Here is a 21198-nt window from a genome sequence, read left to right on the forward strand (position 1 = left end):
CTCTGATTAACCAGATGTTGACTTGAAGCTGAAGAAAAAAACCTTTTACAACAATCATCTTAAATGGATTAGGTCAGTCATGCATAGGTTATGGATATTCTAAGAGTAGAAAAAAGTATATACCCAGAAAAATTTTAGGATCAGTTTTGAAATCTACCTTTGAACTCTTGTGGATATGTATGATAATGTAATGAATTCAAACGAAAAGCAGGGTTTATGTTTTTATGCCAATTTATGTATGCATGACATTCCTCTAGTGGCCACTAGGAGTATCTACATAGGTTTCCACAGGAAAATATCAACATGTTCACTCTGGAAGATCTGAGTAGAGCAGGTCCATAGTACATTTTTAAAGGCTTGAGCTATTCGTGGCCCTGAGGAGAAGCACAGTCTTCAATATGCAAAATTCCACTTGATGACAAACGTTTCCCACACAAATGCAAATCAGAGGATTTGTTCATTTTTTTTTTTTTTTTTTTGACTGAATGAATTTGAAAGAGAAGTGGTTAGCCATAAATTCCTCACAGCACACTGGAAATAAAGTGTGAAGCTTGAACTAGAGAAACTGGCCTCCCATGTTAGGGTGTTGAATCCTTGAGCAAACAAATGCGTGAACGCTAGCCAAAATTAACACCAACCGGGGTGTGTCAGCTTTAGCTTGAACTGGAAGCCTGCCAGGGAAATCTTGCATATGTCAGCTTTTTGTATAAGCATGGGTCAGGCAAAATATAAGGGCAGCTTTCGTTATTTTTTATGTCTCCCTTTTTCTGATTGAAAGATAAAATGATATAGTTTTTGACTACATTATCATTGTCCAAAATTAAAGATTAAACCCCGCTGTTTTTCATCTGAAATTTAGTGAATATGAAATAAATACACTTGCTGTAATCTGTAATCTATATGTCTCCAGAATATTACTTAAACGGGTCTTTCCCAGGCACCTGACCATTGTCCAACGGGACATTCCAATGTACCATGCACATACAGGCCAATAGACCTTATATGGTTTTGATTTGTTTCATCTCACTGATGCAGTGGGATCCCAGAGCATAATTTTACTGGGCATCTCCTTCATATAACTGGAAGTAAGGCAGCACCCAGACTATACCTCATATTGTGTAATCCCACTACCATATTACATATTATAATATAAAATATACAAAGACATCTGTTTTTGTTACTGTCGTTATACACTAATATGTTCTTATTCATAGTTGTTTCCCTCAAAAAAAAAAAAAAAAGCTGAATTAAAAAAACAGCCAAATAAATATTTCCCTCATTTGTGCATGTTTATGCTTGATTTACACTTTCAGAAGTTTGCATGTTTTGGTGGCTTTTTCAGAGGCAAATGAAAAAGCAAATATAGGAACACCGACAAACACACTTCATTCTTCATTCTTACAATGAAGATTAAGGTCTTACATTTAAAGAACCCAAGCGGCAGCGAGGAGAATGGTCTTTAGAAACTGACAGGCAAACGTGTGTGACAGTGATGCGACACTTAGAGAGAGAAAGTGGTGGAGAGAAAATGTCATGTAAGTGCTCGAGCAGATATAGAGTGAATAGAGCTTTCTATTGCACAGTACCCTGGGGGCCTGGTGCCAAGGATGTGGGCTGGGTCATAATGGTTATGGAGGTACAAGATAGGAAAGGAATAGGTTTGTCAAGCACATCCTTGGATGTGACACAATGGATCGTGTGTTTTGTCTGGCAAAATGTACACACATCAGTTGGATGCTGGAGATAAAGGTACTTGCATCCTTATGAGTGCTTGTTTGTAGGCTTCCTCAAAAGACCTATTTGCAGAAAAAAAACAAAATGACCTTTAAGAAATAAAATGGGAATTATTGGGGGAAATCTCACACATCTTGGAGCCAGAAATAAAACCATGACCTTTAAAGGAAATTGAGATTGTGAAATCAATGCATGTTGTTCAGTATCTAACCTGCCGATGCTCCAGAGCAATATTTATAAATCAGTTGTTTTTTGTATACAGAAAGAAGCGGTTATGAAACTTATGAAAGAGTGAAATGACATGCAGATTCTAACCGCAGTAATTCAGAAGGTGTCTAATCAGGCATATAGGGGTGTTTAGATGCAGTCACCATTATACAGTATTGCGCATGGTGTAGGTCCAGAATTATTACGGTAGAACGTCTTAGGAAATTGACATAGCAGCTAACCAGGGAAGCTCACTTCTGAGCGGCCGTGAAACTCCATTGCCAAAAACATAACTGGGCAAAGAAATAAAATGGCATCGTTAATAAAGCCTGGAAGTCACCTATCACAGCTGTCAGGACTCATTATAGTTGCACTCAATCACCCAGGGGGCTCCGGTCCCAGCCTGTGTTATTGCCTCCAAGGTCTCGCCATGTGACTTTGCAGCTGAAAGTTCCCATGGTGCGTGTTCACAGAAGCACTCATCCTTCCTCACACAGTCGTTGCACCTTTCTGCTGTTTTTCACGGGGGGGGTTTACAACAAGATGAGACGCCCCACGGGTCATAGGTCATTATCTGTGTTTGCACCAACACTGGGTTTGATGGATGCTGTGTAAAAAAAGGCTATAACCCATAAAGACTTGACTTTGGGGGGGAAATTGAGGTCTTGCTTACGACAGACTTAGGAAATCCTATCTATAAACAGGGCTGTTGGGTTTATCACTGTCTCAATCAATTATGGAGGGAAAAATCATCAAGCAATGATTGTCATGTGTCCCATGATGTCAAAATGGGGTTAACACAAAAACATCACAAAAACACACAAAGGGCTATCAGATTTTTTAAGGGCGCTTTATAGCCTTTGCTTCTATCTGACATTATTGCCAAGATCATTAGCAATGCGATACACTCCAGAATTATGTTTACACAGTAAAAAAAACTGTACCTTTGTGGAAAGATAGACCTTTTGAATAATGTATGACACATTCATGTATAAGTTCCAAGAGAGTTTTTATGTGTTTATTTTCACTGCCACATGTAATATATAGTATAATATACTCTCTTGAGAACATAATAGAAAAATGGCAGTACTGGAGGAGGGGCAAAAATTTCACTTGCCAGGATCACGTTTCAATTTCATATCCATTACAATTAATTTCTATACTCATGATATAAATTTAATCATGGCAGGTTTTGCAGTGATTACACGCCAAACCATGCACTGCAGTTCTATGTTCTCCTCTATTCATGAATAGATAGCAGAGAATTAACAGTGGAACTTCAAAGAAATGACTGTAAAAACCCAGTTAAGCGTTAATAGACAGACTCTGTGACTGATGCTTTCATTACAGATTTTCATTACCACCAATGACTAGGACAGGCAGCCCAGCAAATATGTCGAAGCTTATCTACAGTTCATAGATAATTCAGCCTTGTCAATCATCATACATATAGCGACCAGGGACTACAAATACAAAATTCTACAGCATGATCCCTGAATCCTCATAATGCACTGCAGAAGACACACAGAACATTGGAGAGTAATAATGAGAAAAAAAACCCTTCAGCTCATCTACAGCTGATCTATGATCATCATTTTGGTATGTTTATAATTCTCTGTTGAAGCTCTTCACAGAATAACTGCTGAATGTATCGGCAATATCTTTGCTTTGAAGCGACACCCCATTCCTATTTGTACTGCACCTGACCTCATCTCTGACTTTCCTTACATAATGAAGTTTAGGGTTTATCCTCGAATCTTGAGGGATTTGATTCTGGAAGCTCCTTTCAGCCGCCGTTTTTTAACACCCGTGCACATGTCACGGTATGTTACTGACAGTTATTTAATTCTAGAGTAAGCATATTGTGAAATGTGCACCATTGCTTGATAAAACAACTGAAATGTGTTGCAAAATACATTGCAGAAGCACCAGCCATGTATTTCCATTCGTGCATGGAACAGTTTTAGACTCGATGAGATTATTTGTATTGCATAAGGATGTGTCATAAATAGGTCTCTTGCAGGGTCTGAGACTCAGTAAATATGTAGGCTACATATACATAATCCACAGTATAGATCCATACCACCTAGAACTATTTCGTGACAGTGATTCAATTACCCCTATAACCATGGAAACAAGGACAGAGGCAGCACATTGCCTTCACTATCTCCAGTTAAAATTATTGAGACATGATGCACATGGATATAATGAACAATTAAAAATATCCATTAGCACTTATTCAGGGAGATTTCTTTAAGTGACCTTTGAGGTGATGAAATTAGGGGTAATGGTTTTCCATCATGGGTGGCTATGTTTGTCAGTTGAGCACACATTACACAAATACACTCAGAGAAGTGTTCTGGAGGGGGGAATGGGGGGTGGGGGGGGTCATTGAGTGAGAAACTGGGTGAATATGTATAAAAACATGGACATTGAAAAAAATGAACCAGTTGTTGAGGGAAGACTCATTATGATTCATCACCATCTGTGAATCAGTGTTCTGGTCAGGACCTCTGCGCTCACAGCACGGTGCTAACATGACCGTTTTTATGGGAAAAAAAGACAAACACAAAGATCCTGTTCACCTCAAGTGTCAAACTGAAATTCAAACAATTCCTCCGGCGTGGGCAGCGCCGGAAACAGACTTCACGCAAGAGCATAACTGCGCAATCGGCTGGTGCGTTTCCTCAGAAAATTTGCTTCATGCAAAAGTTTTTTTTTTTTTTTTGTTGACAGTTCAGCCAGCGGTAATTGATCATCCTGCATGTGCAATCAAAATTTACAAAATGAAGTTGCACATTTTGGTCAGCATGCACAATGCTCTGCTTGAGTTATTTTTAATGCCTTTTTATATAAGTCACACATTGTACAAGAAAGAAAAAAAACTAAAAAAAAAAATTAAATTTAGCAGCAAAGTCCTTAATGTGTTCTGAAAAACAGTACATGCTTATTAAAAAAACACAGTAAAGTACAGGACATACCACCAATGACATAATGATGGCAAAAAGGTTTACCGTCAGATTCTTAGCTAAATAAATGTGAAAATGAATCTACACATACAGGCTAAAAAGGTTTTCGGACAATAATGACGGTGTATGTACCTGTAGGTACTGCATTTGCTTTTGTCTTACAGTATTAATCAAGTACTAATACATTGTAATATAGCGCTCCGATTGTTCCCTTATAATTTACATATTCATGTTTATAATGTTAAATAATAAACAGTAAGGTCTCTTTAAACAACGTCATTGGTGCTCAGCACGTACTCATAGTATTTTGTTTTGTTTTAAGGACTTCTGCTATCATGATAAAAACAATTCAAATAGACAACTGCAAAGAAAAAATATGCATAGTGATCCTCAGATGCATTCTGTTGCATAAATTTGGCATAATCCTTTGTTCATAATAATGAAACCACAAGAACACATAAAAAGGAAAAGTCTGATTGTTTCTTTTCTGTTCTGGGTATTTTGACAGTTGCTTTGAGTCAGACATCCTAATGTCCTGAACTAACATAACAACTGCTGTTCAAAGGTGAATTAAACTTGAAAATGTGTTTTTTTTGTGCAGCAGTGTGCTGTAGTGGTAAGAATCAGGGCTTGTCTCTGAAAGGTTGCTGGTTTGATTACCCACCGGGGCACTGCTGTTGTACCCTTGGGTCAGCTACTTAACCCAGAATCATTATCAAGCTGTATAAATGGATGAAATTGTAACCTGTGAAAGCTTCTCTGGATAAGAGCATCTGCTAAATGACAATAATGTAATGTAATGTAATGTAATGTAACGAAAATGTGACTGTAGGAGTTTGTCCGTCACCCTTATCCATTGACGATGAGCTGGCTGATGTGGCCGGGCAGGGTGTAGAGGATTAGTACGAGGAACAGGGTCAGGACAGCCAGCACCACCAGAGCAATGATGTACTTCTTGTACTTCTTCCAGATGAAGAAGATGAAGGTTTTCATGGGATTCACAAACCAGTTGAAGGAGGTCTTGGGACGGCTGAAGAAGGGAGAAAGGGGGTAAAGAAACTGAGCAATGATAATCATATCCCAGTACAGTATGAGGTGCGTGGGGCATAAATTTGTTGAGGAGATCATAGGAGTTATGGAATTTATGATCACAGTCCCATGGACATTTATGAACACAAGCATATTATGCCATGAAGACATAAACAGAAACCTCTGACATAATTTCAAATGAAAAATATGCAAAGCATTGCATTGCCCTCTCTGCTCCGAGGGGGTATTGCTGCACAGATCACTTTTTGTTAATTGTTTGAGTCTGCTGTGAGAAGAAAATATTTCTTTGGTGAAAAACAATTACAGCCATCAAGTATGATACAGCTATATGATACCACAATCATATAGAATCATGATCACTGCTACACTAAACTGAGTTTTTATTTAACGCTGAAGGGGAATATTTAATGGAAGTTGTGGAATGATATTTTGTACAGCAGTGAATGTCGCGATATATTGCAACCCAAAGGTAATTTCCAAAAAAGCATCTTGGAAGTGCCTTGCATAAATGCACTTGCCAGTTGGGAGAGGGAAAAGTCTTTCAGTGACATGACTGACATCCTGTTGGCTAAGGCAGCCCTTTATGAAAATAATGATAAAAACCTGTATGGCTGGATCTGACACTGTGGTTTTATTAAACCCGCTGCCAGTGTTCAAAAGCCTGTAGATCATCTGTTTCTTATCAGAACAAATATTTTGACCTTGCGTCACAAAATATGTCCTGTTCCTCTGTTTGGCCAGAACGGCTTTGAGGTGTTTATTAGTTTCTGCGAGCAGTTTGGAAAGCATGACGTTTTTCATCACAAAATCTTAGGGATGTGTCACCAGACTGTCAGAATTTATCTCTATCTATTTTCACTGGGGAAAGTTATGACTAGAAATGTGAAGATGATTTTACACTAAGAAATATTTGTGTCAGTGGCAGAATTTACATTGCAAACCAAAGTATGTTTACTTTGTGCCTTAATGCTAAGAAGCAGCACTGTGGCGTGGTGATCAAGGGATTGGGCTTGGAACCAGAACATCAGAGGTTTGCATCCCATGTGGGAGTTGCTTTAGAAAACATGCAGCTGTTTGTATGAATAATGTCTAAGAACCAAAGTGACACGTGAAATGAAATGTAAAGTCTTTAACACATCCTGGGGAAGTATGCCCACCAAGCAAATAAAAATCAAACTGCCTGTGTCCTGCTTACGACGTTTACGACAGAAGTCCCTGTGATATGATATGACGTGTGTGAATGAGGTGTAGCAGAGTTCGGCTTCTCACTTGGGTTTGTCCAGAGGCTCTGGTTCCTTGCGTGCCAGACCAACGGGATTCTTCTCTGCCTCCTCAGCCGTGACCAGCTGGAACTCCGCCTCCACCTTACCCTGTGTACCACAGCGAAAGGATAGGGTACAACACAAGACAAAAGCATGCATGCTATCTCCCCCTGTATTATTATGAGGATATAAATTGTTGTTCCTCCTGAGTGCGTTACACCCCCCTACACGGGAGACCTCACTGTAATTATTACCATCAAGAGATAAGTGTTCCCGCTGGCGTCCACGAACTGCAGATCCTCGGGCTTCATCTGGCTGCGCTTGCTCTTCTTTTTCTTCTTCTTCTTCTTGTTCTTCTTGGCCTCCTCCGCCTCCCGCTCCTCCCTCTCGATGTCCTCCTGGCTCTTGAGCTTGATGAGGGGCCACCAGCCCTTCATCCGCTTGCTGCGGAAGATGGAGAAGCGGGGGCTGGCCCTGTCCTTGGCCATCTTCACGCTGCACTGCTCTGAGGACTTGGCCGCCCGCACCATGTCATTCAGCCGAAGCTCAATGGACCCTGGGGGGGGAGGAAGGACAGGGGGTGGGGGGGCAGGGGGTTTAGAACTGTCTCCTCCCCCTCACCATCACCGTCACATGCACTGCAATGATCACATCTGGCATCGTGTGCAGGGTTAAGGTGACCTCACAAAGGACTGAGCTTCCTCATGGCTAGGGCTGGCAGAATCTTATACAGTACCGGTAAGTTTGGACACACCTGATTAATATAATGGGAAACATGCATTCAAAGACATTTTGACCTAAAGACTTATGCCTAAATGCTTGACATTTGTTTCTTAGACAAATATAAATAGTGAAGTTGATGCCTAAGTATGAATTTCTTTCCATTCTTTTTTTTTTAATTTTATAAATATATTTTTGGCTACTTTGGGGAATCTAAACCATATGAAAGTTTTGATTTGTTTAACACTTTTTTAGTCACTGCATAATTCCATTTGTGTTATTTCATAGTTTTGATGTCTTTACTATTATTCTAAAATGTGAAAAATAAAAATAAAGAAAAACCCCTCTATGAGTAGGTGTGTCCAAGGTTTTGACTGGTACTTATTTCTCTTGTCAAAAACACTTGCCTTTGATAAGCCTTGCGCTCTCTCACCACTATGATACCATTAAGTTCCGTGGCCATGGTGGACACACCTGTGACCTTGCAGCTAATCTCTCAAAATGTTTTGCAGTACCACACTAAGTAATTATTTCTGGTGAAACATTAGTAGTGTACAGCTGCAGATAAGACTTCTTACCTTTAATTACCTTTAATTAGGCTAATGAGGGGAAATTAAGCACGGTTAGAAGACACTGCAATCAAGGTACAAAATGTACATGCAGTCTTATCAGCTAATGCTTTCTGAGAGATCCAATTTATTTTATTTTCAGAATTCAAAATCCAGGAAAGTTTCTCCCTGCTATGGTAGGAGAAATACTACTAAACATATTCCAGCACTGTTCAAGTTAGCTCTATAGTTAATAATCTGAATATTAAAATTAATTTTGACAAAATTGTGATAAAAAAATAATTTGTGGCAGGCCTAATCATGATTGCAGCATGTTATACAGTTTCATACCTTTTAGCATGGAAGGCTTTTCTAGGATCTGAGCAGTTCTGGTCTAATTCATGTTCAATATACTGTATAGCATATAGTGTATGTGTGTATCTGTTCAACTTAAATTCAGTTTAAATTGGAGAAAGGCAGTAAAGAGCCCTTACAAGATTAATTGGTCAATGCTCTGTATCACACAGCATTTCATAGCGTGAAAACAGAGGTCCCTTTTGAAAGTAGTGTATCATTCATTTGAACGCAGCACACAGATTGACATTCGATGTTTTACTCTCCATTTGAAGGTCCCTTACCCAGGAAGTCATTGGCACCGATGCGGTCGTAGTCCCAGACCTGCAGCACAAGAACTGCAGGCTGACGGAATTCGGACTCCTCCAGGGAGAAGATGGACTCCTTTTTCTTGTAGGTGATCTCCTTCTCCGTGGGCAGGTAGTCGAAGTGGAAGACAAAACGCCAGTTGAAGTTTCCCTCCCCGGTCAGCGAGTTAAAGTGAACATCTGTCTCCTGCTTCTCCCCCTCCAGCCCTTTGATCCAGCTGGTGAGCACAGACAGACAAGCATGAGGAGGCAGCGGTGGACTCAGGATCACTCACACAGAAAATCAAATTAGTTTTTGCGCATCCCACTTTTACAATTTAAAGATAAAATACACATTCCTGCGGTGTTGACTGAAAAAGCACATGCTTTTACAGTTACAGCACATCTTTCATTATTTTACTTGCATGTTGTGTTTATTAATTTAACCTCAGGGACAACTGACCCTTTGACATAAATGTCGCTGCTTGGTTCTCCAGTGAAGGGGTTGACATCGTCCAGCACCACGTCATCAGTATTCCATATGATCACACGTAGTTCGTAGCTACAGTTCAAAAGCAGAAGAAAGAATTTTCACTGAACTCTCTTCAGTTATAAATCTTAACCCATCTTAGTTGTAAAGTGCAGAGTAGAAATTCCCTATCCTTTTAGTCAGTGCTTTTCAACTGTTTGAATGCATTTTCCTTTGAAAAAAAATATTTGCTTCCCTTTAGACACATTCACGGAAATATAAAATATTATTTCATGGTTCTTAGTGTCCAGTTCTGCTCTCAGCCAGATTTTAATGTGTTTCGGTAGTATGTTTAACAAATTGTGTTCCTCCAAAGTCTAACTAATTTGAAAAAATGTGCCACTCAAAGTTAAGAAAAAACCACATTCAGATAGATTGAATAAAGGCCCATGCTTAAATACATTTAACTACAGTAAACATCTCAAGAGTGTCACCTAATTGGGAGGCGGGGCTTGATATTGACGGGCGGCGGCGCCGGCACATCCACAGGGAACATGTCGATCCACATGTGAGCATAACCCTGTCGGGAGAAGAAAGCCCAGGTGAGGCACACCGCAGGCGTACGGACACACAGCTACTCAGGAGCAAGACTGGGGCCGTCCCAGCCCGCATCACCTGGGGGAGCCCAGGCTTCTCAGGGTTGAGCAGGGAGCGGACTTCCACGTGCTCGGGGACCAGCGGACAGGCCCCCACGCAGAACTCCCCCATGTCACCCCAGCGGTGGAGCACGCTCAGTGCCTTGTGCTCGTCCAGCTCATTAAGGTCTTCCTCCGTCTTCTTGTTCTTCTTCACCAGCTCTGCAGACATAGAGAGGATGGAGGGACAGAGGATTGTCATTATTTAATTGCTCTTCTTTTTCCATGAATTTCACATGATACCATATCTGTTATAACTTGCAATGTTACTCTGCGTTGTATCATAAAGCAGTCTGTGACAATTCCTTTGTTTCGAGTACTATATTGCATAGAAATAGATAGACACACACAGCTGTGATTGATTGATTGAGTGATTGAGTGATTGAGTGACTGAGTGATTGAGCTATAAAACTAAACCAGGATCCCCTCAACAGATGACATTCACATTTTCATTCAATAACTGCCAAGGCTAAAATATTAATCTAGGTGCAGACGGCAAACAGAAACACAAAGGTAAATGACAGCGGAGCAGGAAACTAACCCTCTGGAAAGGCCTCGTTGGGAATTTTGAATATCTTGTTGAGGACTTTGACCTCAGACTCGCGGTACTCGGGTGACGGGATGCCGTTCTTGCGGCAGAGGTCCGCAAGGATGGCGGACGGCCTCTTGGCGTCCCTCCACTTGTTGTAGCCATCCCTGAAACCACGAGACAAAACTCCCTGCTGTCACCGTACACGGCACACTTCATCACGGTCTGACCAGTGAGGGGGAAAGCCATTGTAAAACTGTCACGGATTCCACCGGAAGAATAATGAGACGTATCCGCATCCGCGCTTCCCCGTCGGCGAGGATGTCGGCTGTCACTCACTTGTCGTAGTACAGGGCCAGGCCGCATCCTGCGCGGTGCCGGCTGTAGAAGCGGTTCTCCAGGTCGACGCGGGTCTCCCCGATCATGTCGTCAGAGCCCACCAGGTCGTGATCGAACACGGACAGGGTGAGCTCCGTCTCCAGGGGGAAGGACACGGTCAGCTCAAAGACCCTGAGAAGAGCACAGAGCACAAATTGCAGACAAGATGCCATACAACACCTGCTACTTTCACACAAAGGAATACAGCATTATCAAAGCAAGCTAATGGTCTTCGTGGCCTTGTTATAAGCCAGTGTATCTTTACACATATTTCAAGGAGAGATGAACTATTGGGTGTGATGAGGCGATCTAAACTAAGATTCGTCTCAGTCACTTACATGAAGTCACTTTTCTTTACACCGCCTCAAGGACCAGGCTAGTAGCCCTTGCATTGCTTAAAAATACATTATTACATTGCATTATTGTCATTTCGCAGATGCTCTTATCCAGAACGACTTACATAGTTTTACAGTTTTTTACATGTTATCCATTTATACAGCTGGATATTTAGTGAGCTAATTGTGAGTTAAATATCTTGCCCAAAGGTACAACAGCAGTGCCCCGGTGGAGAATCAGCTACAGGCCCTGCTCCTTATCACTATGCTACACTGCTGCCCATTTACATTACTATGTAAATACAGTCAATATATAACTTAATAACCTCTCAGAATCCAGTAATTTATTCTGTGCACTGATCTCCTTTGTGTGTATATGTGTAAACCTGTTCTGCCTGTCCACCTGAGGACCTTTATCGAGACTTTATTGTGTTATACTTGATCTGTCTTTAGTGCAGTGTGTCTGCCTTATGGTAATACTGTATTTTTAAATTCATCAAATACATTCAATCAATCAATCAAACTAATTCAGCAATCAATCAGTCAAGGAGGTTCTGAGGTAAGATTGGAGGCACAGACTGTCCATTTAACAGTTTGGAAAATCGTGAGTGGCTGCATGTATTCCGGCTTCACGGAGACTGCATGGGTTTATCATTTCTGCAAGCTGAAGCAGCAGGGCTGGAAGGCAGACTCACTCTCCAAACACAGGGTTCAGCTGTTTGGGGATGTAGCGCTCTTTACTGTTCATCTGCTGCTGGCCCACCTTCACCACCACATACGGGTCCGCTTTCCCATTGGGGTCTGTGGGGGCCAGGTTTGTGGCCTGCAAGATCAGGGTAAATTTGGTGATTACATTACATCACATTATATTAGTTTCATTTTGCACACACTCTTTTCCAGAGCGACTTACATAGGTTACAATTTTTACATGTTATCCATTTATACTGCTGGATATTTACGCAATTCTGGGTTAAGCACATTTCCCCACGGGTACAGCAGCAGTGCTCCAGCGGGGAATGGAGCAAGCAGCCTTTCGGTTATGAGCCCTGCTCCTTATCACTATGCTACACCGCTGGCCCACCAATGACTGTTGTCATAAAATTTCCCTTGATCAGTTTCCCCCGTGAACAAGTGACATCATACTGACATCATCGTGCCATTGTACACTTTACACCTACTTACCTTCACCATGTAGACCCTCACAAGGACTTTGATGGGCAGATTTTTGGGGATCCCACTGGTGATCTGGCACTCTGCATCCTCCTCTTCTTTTGAGATGGGGTAAATTAAAAAAGAGCCCTGCCACACAAACACACATGCACAGTTAATACAGGGATAGCGCATGGAATGGAATCCTGTACAATTAATTCTCAGAATTAGAATTTGAGAATTCTCAGTAAATTCTAGTAAGTAATTCTCAGACAAAAAAGATAAATTAACTCAAGGAAAAGTGCTTGCTTTATCATAGCAAACAGTTATAAATCAGCTTTGTGAAGGTCATCTGCTGCTTGGTACATCCAACCAAACACTGTCTATGGATCTTATTTTTAATAAGTCTTTATTCAAGCTGATTCTGACCTTGCACTTTTGTGTGTGAATGTAAAATACTAACTGAAGGCTGAATTAGCGTACATTTGTAAAGGAAAATGTCTCTGCAGCACTTCAAGCGGAATGTAATTTCCACGTAATGTCCTGGGTTCCAAATGATTTAATCAACATTTTCACTGTGTTATGAAAATAATCACTGTCTGTCACCTTATATTTCCCCATGGTTCGCTCATCTTCATCCTCTTCCTCATCCTCGTAGTTGGATTTACCTTTGTAGATGGGGAAAGTGTGCAGCCAGTCCATGAAGTCGTTAAACTCGTTCTCCAGCTCTGATTTGTAGAGCTGTGAACAAATTCAGAGGTCATCGCCCTGAGCGACCCTACACTCTGCAGGTGTGGCTGGCATCGTAAATCAGTTAGATTAAAGTAGGTTAAAGCAGTTAAATCCAGTGCCTACCTGCAGAGTGGCAATCTTTTTTCTCTTTGGTTTTGGAGGCTCGATTTCCACCACTACGGTGTCACCTTCCTCTGCCTCTATGGCGGCCATGTTGAGATTTCCTTCATCTGCAAAGTAAAGCCAGGCACAAGATGCTGCGGCAAAAAACTGGAAGAACTGCGTTACACCAGGATGAGATGTTGTTCAGATCTGTTACACCAGCTCTTCATAATTTCTGCCAAAATGAAGCCATCTAAGAGTGTGGTAATTCACCTGTGAGATCATTTTCAGAGCAACATGTTTGACAGTCACTGTCATACCTCCTTCCTGCTGTTCATCATTGTCCTCATCTTCCTCGTTCTGTAAACACACACAACAGTCAGGATCTTGATCTTTTAAACAGACACGACACCTGCAAACATATTTACATTTACGTTTATCTAAATCATACAATAGTACAGGGATGGCTATCCAGTGGCCATAGGGCCCAATACATCACAGAGCAGCACATCTGTGCCCTGCAGTAAGCGTCAAGGAAAAAAAAATCCTTTGTCACAACATTAGTGCTGTGATTAAAGATTTTATCACTGGGTCCTGTGAAATACATAAAATGTTATTACACCGCAGATAAACAGCTCTTGAGCAAGGAATGCTTAGGTTACCCCCGTCATCTCACCAGGAGTATAAAATCAGCTGTAACATTTGCTTAGCTAAGTAGCCATTTTATCACCTCCCCTTCATGGCAAGTGTAAAATAAAACAGATTTCTCACACAAATTACTACATGGATGAATAATTCAAAAATGTGATTTTTTTACAGAGGCCCACAGGCAATGGCAAAGGTATAATCCGGCTGTGACTCTAGGTCTTGGTACAGTACTTGAAACAGTCATCTGCATTTGAATGTACATGTACGAATGTCAGTGACCCCCCTCACTGATGGTACAGACACCTGCTTGCAAAATAGACATATATTTCAAGCCACGCTTTATTTACATTTTATTGGCTTAGCAGATGTTTTAATACAGCGTGATTTAAATATATATTTTTTACATTGTATCCATTTATGCAGCTGGAGGCAATGCAGGTTAAGCACCTTGTCCATGGGGTAAACAGCAGTGACCCACATGGGAATTGTTACTAGAAATCTTTGGGTCACAAGCACTTTAGTACTATGCCATGTAAGCATAAGCGTGTGAAAATTAGTAAATTATCATATTTTACATTACAATACATAAAAATATCTAAATTATATATTTGATTCAAGGTCTGATGTGTGCTAACAGTGTTAAATACCTGTTTCTCTAGCTCTGCCAGAGAGGCGTAGTATTTAGACCACCAGTCCAGTTCCTCCTTCTCTGGCCTCTCCTCCTCCAGCTCTTCCTCTTTCAGCTTCTTCTTTTTTAGTGGAGCCTGGGGAAGAGTTTCAGAGGACGAACTGTAACAAGACATCACAGATAATACAAGGAGGGAAACACATCCGCTCACCCAGACAATATTACAGACAGACAGTATTTTCTAAGAGGAGGTTGAAAGTAAAATCGGCGTTTACCACACTTTTAAAACCTTTATTTACTACACCGCAGGGGAGATAAACACTAGTGTTCCAACAACACACAGCAGCTCAAGGCCCAGAGCGATTTCGATTTTGATCGTTGCCCTCCCCCCAGCTGGGAGCCAGCTCAACAGCCTACCAAGGGCTTGATGCTCAATTAACTCCGTAGCAATTAAAGAGGGCTGCCGGCGTGCAGTAGATCGGTGTGAAAATGACCAGTCATTACCGCCGAGTGTGCGTGAGCGTGGCGCGGGCTGTGACACTGATATCACACTCGGCTCACTTTCAGCCCGTAGAGGTCCGGACGCTGAGTATTGGGGGTTGCATGTATGCTGCGACAGCTAATTGCACACTATTTAGAGAAATCTCAGCAGAGGTGTAAACTCACATCACCCCACCAATGTAGGTTTCACCCATTACAGTGGGCTCATAGTAGGTTCAGTCTGAACATTTGTGAACCCATGTCTTAAACCATCATGGCTGGGATCTGAGTGTTACTCTAGTGTTTTGTACCATTGGTACCATTTCCTTTTAAGTATGGGAAAAAAATTGATTCCAAATATTGGCAAATGTTCAGCGTAGCCACTCAAAGGAATGTTGGCTTAACATTGCGTGGATTCAGGATTAAAAATGGCTCAAAATTATGCAAGACCCACGGCCGTGGGCAGCAATATGTGTTCATTTTGGGGTGGATCCCTGGGTTTGGCCGTAAGTACTGATGAAGCAATGGTAGTAGGGAAGAACTCGACAAGCAAACCCTGGAGAAGAGCATGCAGTGACAGTGAATGAGACGTTGAAAATGTCATTGCCCGTACTGGAGTGCAAATGGAGGGTTTTTCAGAACAGCAAAAATCGCTTGTTGGTGTGGAGGTGTTGGTGTTACAGGGGGGAACTGCTGAGGTTTGGCTCTTTGGCCCTCCATCAGACAGACATCTCCATATTGTATGAGCTCTGGCATAAAGAGCCGAGCAGGAAAGATCTGATGAAGCAATGAAATCCAACTGTGCCAATATGGATGAGCTGTAATATTCACAGCTGTCTCGGCAAATGGCTCATTAAATGTCTGAATAGCATTTTCAATAACAAGCCAGAGAATGCAAATGAAATGGGCAACAAGGTGATGGAAAACAACAGTGTTTTTCAGCATGAGAGTTGAATAAAAGGTCCCTGGCTTTGCTGTATAATTCCATCAAGGAGTAAACTGAAGGTGTGGGAGCGGGAAAACAACAATGAATAATTCATTATGCAAGTGTTTGTTCTCCTGGGTGAAACTCACAATCAGTCACACGCATGTATGCAAAGCACACACACACACACACACACACACACACACACACACACATACACACACACTCTCACAGACACACGCACACACACACACACACACACACACAAATACACACACACTCTCACAGACACAGACACACACACACACACACACAAATACACACACACTCTCACAGACACACACACAGGTACACACACATGCACAGACAGGTACACACACACACACACACACACACATGTGTGCAGACACAGAAATTCACAACAACAATACAAAATTCAACCTCTGCCAAGGATGTGTCCAGATTTGTTTGGGAGCCCTAGGCAAGATCTGGTGTGGGGATTTTTATGCCATGAAAAGTAAATAAAATGAAAAATAAAACTTCTGTGACTATCAAATATGCTGGTAGCCCCATGGTCTCATGCACCCACATATTCCGCGCATGCCAGGAGCCAATCCCGCTGGCAGGGTCACATTGCTCTTGTGGTACTCACTGTGACCAGGTTAATGGGATTGATGGGAATCTTGCTGTCTTTGATGGGCAGTCCTCTCAGGTCCATGCTCATCACAGTGTTCAGAGGTGTTGTTTTCTTTGGTTTCTTTTCTGAAAGGAGCCAACCCAAAACAAACTTTTATTGCTGGTATCACATGTAAAGTATATCCATCACGTTCATCTAAACCCAATGGAATTTAAAAAAAAAATCATTGTCTATTTCTTCATACTTTATATTTGGTCCCTACATTAATATCATGAATAAAAGATTCTGAATGATACACAATAAAGAACTTTGTGTTTGATTGTATACATGGATGTTTGCAATTGTTCTCCTATTGACTGTACAATTACCATATGCTACTATACTGTGCCATTCTCTGTTACCTGTAGATTGTTATTTTGCAGCTGTGGAAAGAATATATTCACTCTAAGACAAGAAAGAACTCTAGCGTAGCTGATATAATATAATCTATTGTCGTATTTCTGGGAGTGCACAATCATTTGGAACCCTCGGTCTCCAAAACCCAAAAATGCAAATTTAAGGAGATTATCAGATGAGTTCCTGTGTGCCGCACAGAAACATGTGCCATTGTGCAAAAGTTCCCTTTCAAATGAGACACAAAGGTGATGTTTCAGCAGGTCCTTAAGAGGCTGATATCTTGTCAGTTTGGAGGCCAACTGTGAATAAATGTGGCTGCGGTAAAAGAGCCATTTTTATCTGATTTCAATACCAGTTTTACCATGATCTTCCTCAAAAAGGAAAATGCCAGGATGGGAGACAATGTTCTCTTCCTAAATTGCAGAAAGTGGAGGTATTTACAGATAAAGGCTGCAACAATTTCACGTAATGGTAGCATTAGAGGTTCAAGAAGGGATTGAGATTTATTTCATATTGTACTCTAACAGGCCAGCACACAGACTCACACTGAGGCTAATGCTCATTTTAGAATCTGAAGTTGCAGGAAGGGAAAAAAACTGGCTGGCAGAGTTCTTCACATCTCATTTACTGCAGTGGATAATGAGGTGTGTCCTGACAGTATTAATGCCAAGACTCCCAGCACCTCGGTGATCTGCAGACAAAAGCCCACCGAGTGTTCAATTCATTCCATTGTTAAAGCCTAACACCTAAAGAAATGAGCTTCGCTGTTCCGTTTAATCAAGTCTCCACCAATTTTGGAACGGCCTAAACCCCATTACTCAATTAACTCAGCAGAAAAGTGCCTGGTAGTTATTAAATTTTGGCATTCATATAAAATCATTTTGCATTTGTACTATGTTAAGTACGGTTACTGTTACTGGCTTATTAAAAATAACTTATCATTTGCTCCTCTGGTTGTCTCCATGTCCACTCCTGTCCTTCTGAACTCAGTAGTCAGTTTTACGTATTAAACCACAGTAATATTAGCTTTGGCTGTGCCTCTCCCTAAATCCAGAGCAGAGTGGCTCACTGTCGCCCTCTCCTGGTGGAACTCATTTGGTGCGCTTGTTAGAATCGAGGCTCTTTTACTGGAAAGATGATGGAGCTGTGAGAGGACAATCTTTTCTGCCTGTGTAACAGCAGTGGGAGCAGTCTATGTGTCATACAGTGGGGGTGAGTGGAGCAGGACACAGAAGGAAAGAGGGGCATTTCCTACCCTGAGGCTCTGGCTCTTCCTCCTCCTCTTTCCACTCATCCAGGTCTTTGGGGGCAAAGTGCATGAGGCTCTGGACTACGTGAGTTCCCACCAGCACCAGCCGCCCAAAGGCCCTCTGCTCCATGACAAATATGGTGAGCGGAGGGTGGAGGTACACCAGCTCTGGCAGCTCCTGATTCAGAGGGGAGGAGAGAGTGTGCATCGTAAAGGTCAGTGTGTAAGTTACACGTGTCACTTCCCTCTTTCTGAGAAGAATTCAAGAAGAACAAGAAATAAACTGGTGTATCTGTCTCTTAGCCTTTATTTAGCAGCCCTTATTTGTTCTTATTTAGCATTACTGTGGTATGAATTGAAAAGATTGATTGAAATGAGTGATTTGCTGTAGATGAAAACAGTTGTTCGCCAGCACACTGGCCCCTATGACCCGCATTACAGGGACTCACCACATCAAAGTGCTTGACGATTTCCTTGAAATTGGGATTGAGCTTGTAGCTCTCAATTTCCTCCGACTCGATCCTCTGCCCAGCACACTCGATCCTCACCTGGGGCTTTTCCACCTCAAACAGATTCACCCTCTTCAGGTCCCTCAGGCCCCAGTACAGCACCTGTATGAAACAGCAAACACTAACCGTGCTACCAGCAGTACTGCTTACTGATCCAAGTACTGCAGTACACTAAATTCAGTTTATAGTAGTGCTCTACATAGAGAATAGGGTGTGATTTAAACACTGTCTGGTGAGTCACACAAATAGACTCTCCTTTTCTACTTTGCCCTCATTTATACAGCGCACTACTGTATCTCCCCACTGTGTCCAAGATTGCACCCTTGTGACCCTACATGCAGGAAAGTGCCCTACATTTAAACTAGGCTTAAAGGAAACAAGGCCACCTTCCGAATGCCATTTTAAAACACGTTCAGTAATCTACACTCTCCTGTTTTATCTATACAAACAGCTGCTATCAAAATACCCAACAAAATAGCTTCACTTTGTTCCAGTTAATTTCCTCACTAATTCATGCAGAACCCCCAGTACGCCATGATCATATCCACGAGTACAGCCCGTATGCTTCACGTAATGGATGAATACACACCCATGTGTGCATGCTCTGTGGATCCCGCTCACCTCAATCCGGAATTTCCTCAGCACGGGCCTCACCCCCTCGGGAATGATGTAATGCCTCTCCTCCTGCAGGAACATTGGCTCCCGGGGATCCACATCAGCTGGGAGAGCTGGCTGGAACCGGGGGGTTGGGGATGGGGGGGGGGGGGGGGGGGGGGGTCATGGAGATCAGCTTCTCTGTGTGTCTTTCCATTTAGTGACCTTGTATATCTGGCCCTCACATTAGCCGTCTTTGTAATCTCAAATTCACATTGTTGTCATTCAGCAGACACTCTTATCCAGAGCAACTTACATAGGATACGATTCTTACATGTTATCGATTTATACAGCTGGATGTTTACTGAGGAAATTCCGGGTTAAGTTCCTCGCCCAAGAGTACAGCAACAGTGCCCCACCAGTGAACTGAACCAGCAACCTTTCAGTTTGGAATCCTGTTCCTTATCACTATGCTAAACTGCCGGCCCTGAAAATCGGCAGTGGAGGGATTGAAACCATTATGTTCAAACAGACTGAAGTCTTAATGCAGCACCTTAGACCACTCAGCCACACTACAGCCTCTTTTTTGGTAATCTTTATGTGTGTTAATGCGTTTTGCATTGGTGGTGTGTGTGCATGTGAGAACCTCACCTCTCCAAAGCCAGAGTAGTCGAGCTCGATGAGCTCGAAGGCAGCCAGCAGCTCTCCCGCCGACACCTTCCCCTTGCTGATCTCGAAGAACTGCAGCATGGGCTTCTTGTAGGGCTCCTCCACGAACTTCAGCTCGGGTTCGGCAAAGGCTCGGCCCAGGGCCTGCGGGCTGCCCTGTGGGCACAGCAGAGTCATTGGCACACAGGCGCAAAGGTGACATGGGCACACGGACACACACAGGCTGTGCTGCACGGACAGCACCCGAGGATCACAACCAACGCTGTGAGCGGGAGGCTGGCGCTCTTACAATTTTGTCGTAGTCGTAGATGTTGATGATGACGACAGGGGGGTCGTTCCTCAGGTCGTCCTTACTGCCCTCCATGAGGATCTGATGGAACAGCAGCAGCTCACACCAGGTCGGGGAGAGGGTCTCCTCCAGCACCTGCTCCCCGTGGGACAGCAGCAGAGAGACCTCTGTCAGTGACCACGCCTAACAGCAGCAGAACATCCAGAGGTGGAACCCCACGCTCTGTGTGTGCGTGACCTCGAAAGGTCCCACCCACCTGTGTGACCTGGCACTGTGTGGAGAACACCACTTTGGCGAACGGGTCCGAGAGGCCGTTGTCGTCGGCAGCCAGGATGCCCCGGGCCTGATAGATGTGAGCCCGCAGCTGGAAGTAGCGGCTGTCTGTTGCAACAAAACAGGGAACAGAAAAAACAGTGGGAACCAGCTAGACAGAACTACTTTTTTTTTTGGCTCTCATTTTTAATTGCTATGATGTACTTAAGAGAAATATATGATAGTGGCACAGGCCTTAGTCCTGTTAAGACTAATTGTCTTTGTTAATAAAAAATTCATATCTTTGAGTGTGGTATGCTACTAAAGCCAAATTGCTTGATTTATTTTTATTGGTGAGCTGCTAAATCTCGTTCTATTCAGCGCTGCGCTGTGGCCAGCCTG

General features: G+C 42.4%; 1 protein-coding gene across 1 annotated transcript in view; it reads right to left on the minus strand.

The window, feature by feature from the left end:
• Nucleotides 1-5753: 5753 nt before the first annotated feature.
• The window catches only part of fer1l4 (fer-1 like family member 4), a 31228-nt gene continuing 15783 nt past the window's right edge, over nt 5754-21198 (minus strand). The window contains exons 25-46 of the mRNA XM_036531183.1: nt 20801-20925; nt 20545-20679; nt 20238-20411; nt 19614-19724; nt 18933-19094; nt 18490-18661; nt 16854-16963; nt 14816-14932; nt 13841-13880; nt 13542-13648; nt 13293-13427; nt 12720-12836; nt 12233-12360; nt 11164-11334; nt 10837-10991; nt 10276-10457; nt 10095-10180; nt 9595-9693; nt 9129-9370; nt 7477-7778; nt 7230-7330; nt 5754-5940 (exon numbers count right to left, since the gene is read on the minus strand). Coding sequence (XP_036387076.1) covers nt 5760-5940; nt 7230-7330; nt 7477-7778; nt 9129-9370; nt 9595-9693; nt 10095-10180; nt 10276-10457; nt 10837-10991; nt 11164-11334; nt 12233-12360; nt 12720-12836; nt 13293-13427; nt 13542-13648; nt 13841-13880; nt 14816-14932; nt 16854-16963; nt 18490-18661; nt 18933-19094; nt 19614-19724; nt 20238-20411; nt 20545-20679; nt 20801-20925 — 3152 coding nt within the window. The 3' untranslated portion in view covers nt 5754-5759. The remainder of the gene's footprint in view (nt 5941-7229; nt 7331-7476; nt 7779-9128; nt 9371-9594; nt 9694-10094; nt 10181-10275; nt 10458-10836; nt 10992-11163; nt 11335-12232; nt 12361-12719; nt 12837-13292; nt 13428-13541; nt 13649-13840; nt 13881-14815; nt 14933-16853; nt 16964-18489; nt 18662-18932; nt 19095-19613; nt 19725-20237; nt 20412-20544; nt 20680-20800; nt 20926-21198) is intronic.

This window comes from Megalops cyprinoides, chromosome 6 (genome assembly GCF_013368585.1).
Source record: "Megalops cyprinoides isolate fMegCyp1 chromosome 6, fMegCyp1.pri, whole genome shotgun sequence".
NCBI classification, from domain to species: Eukaryota; Metazoa; Chordata; class Actinopteri; order Elopiformes; family Megalopidae; genus Megalops; species Megalops cyprinoides.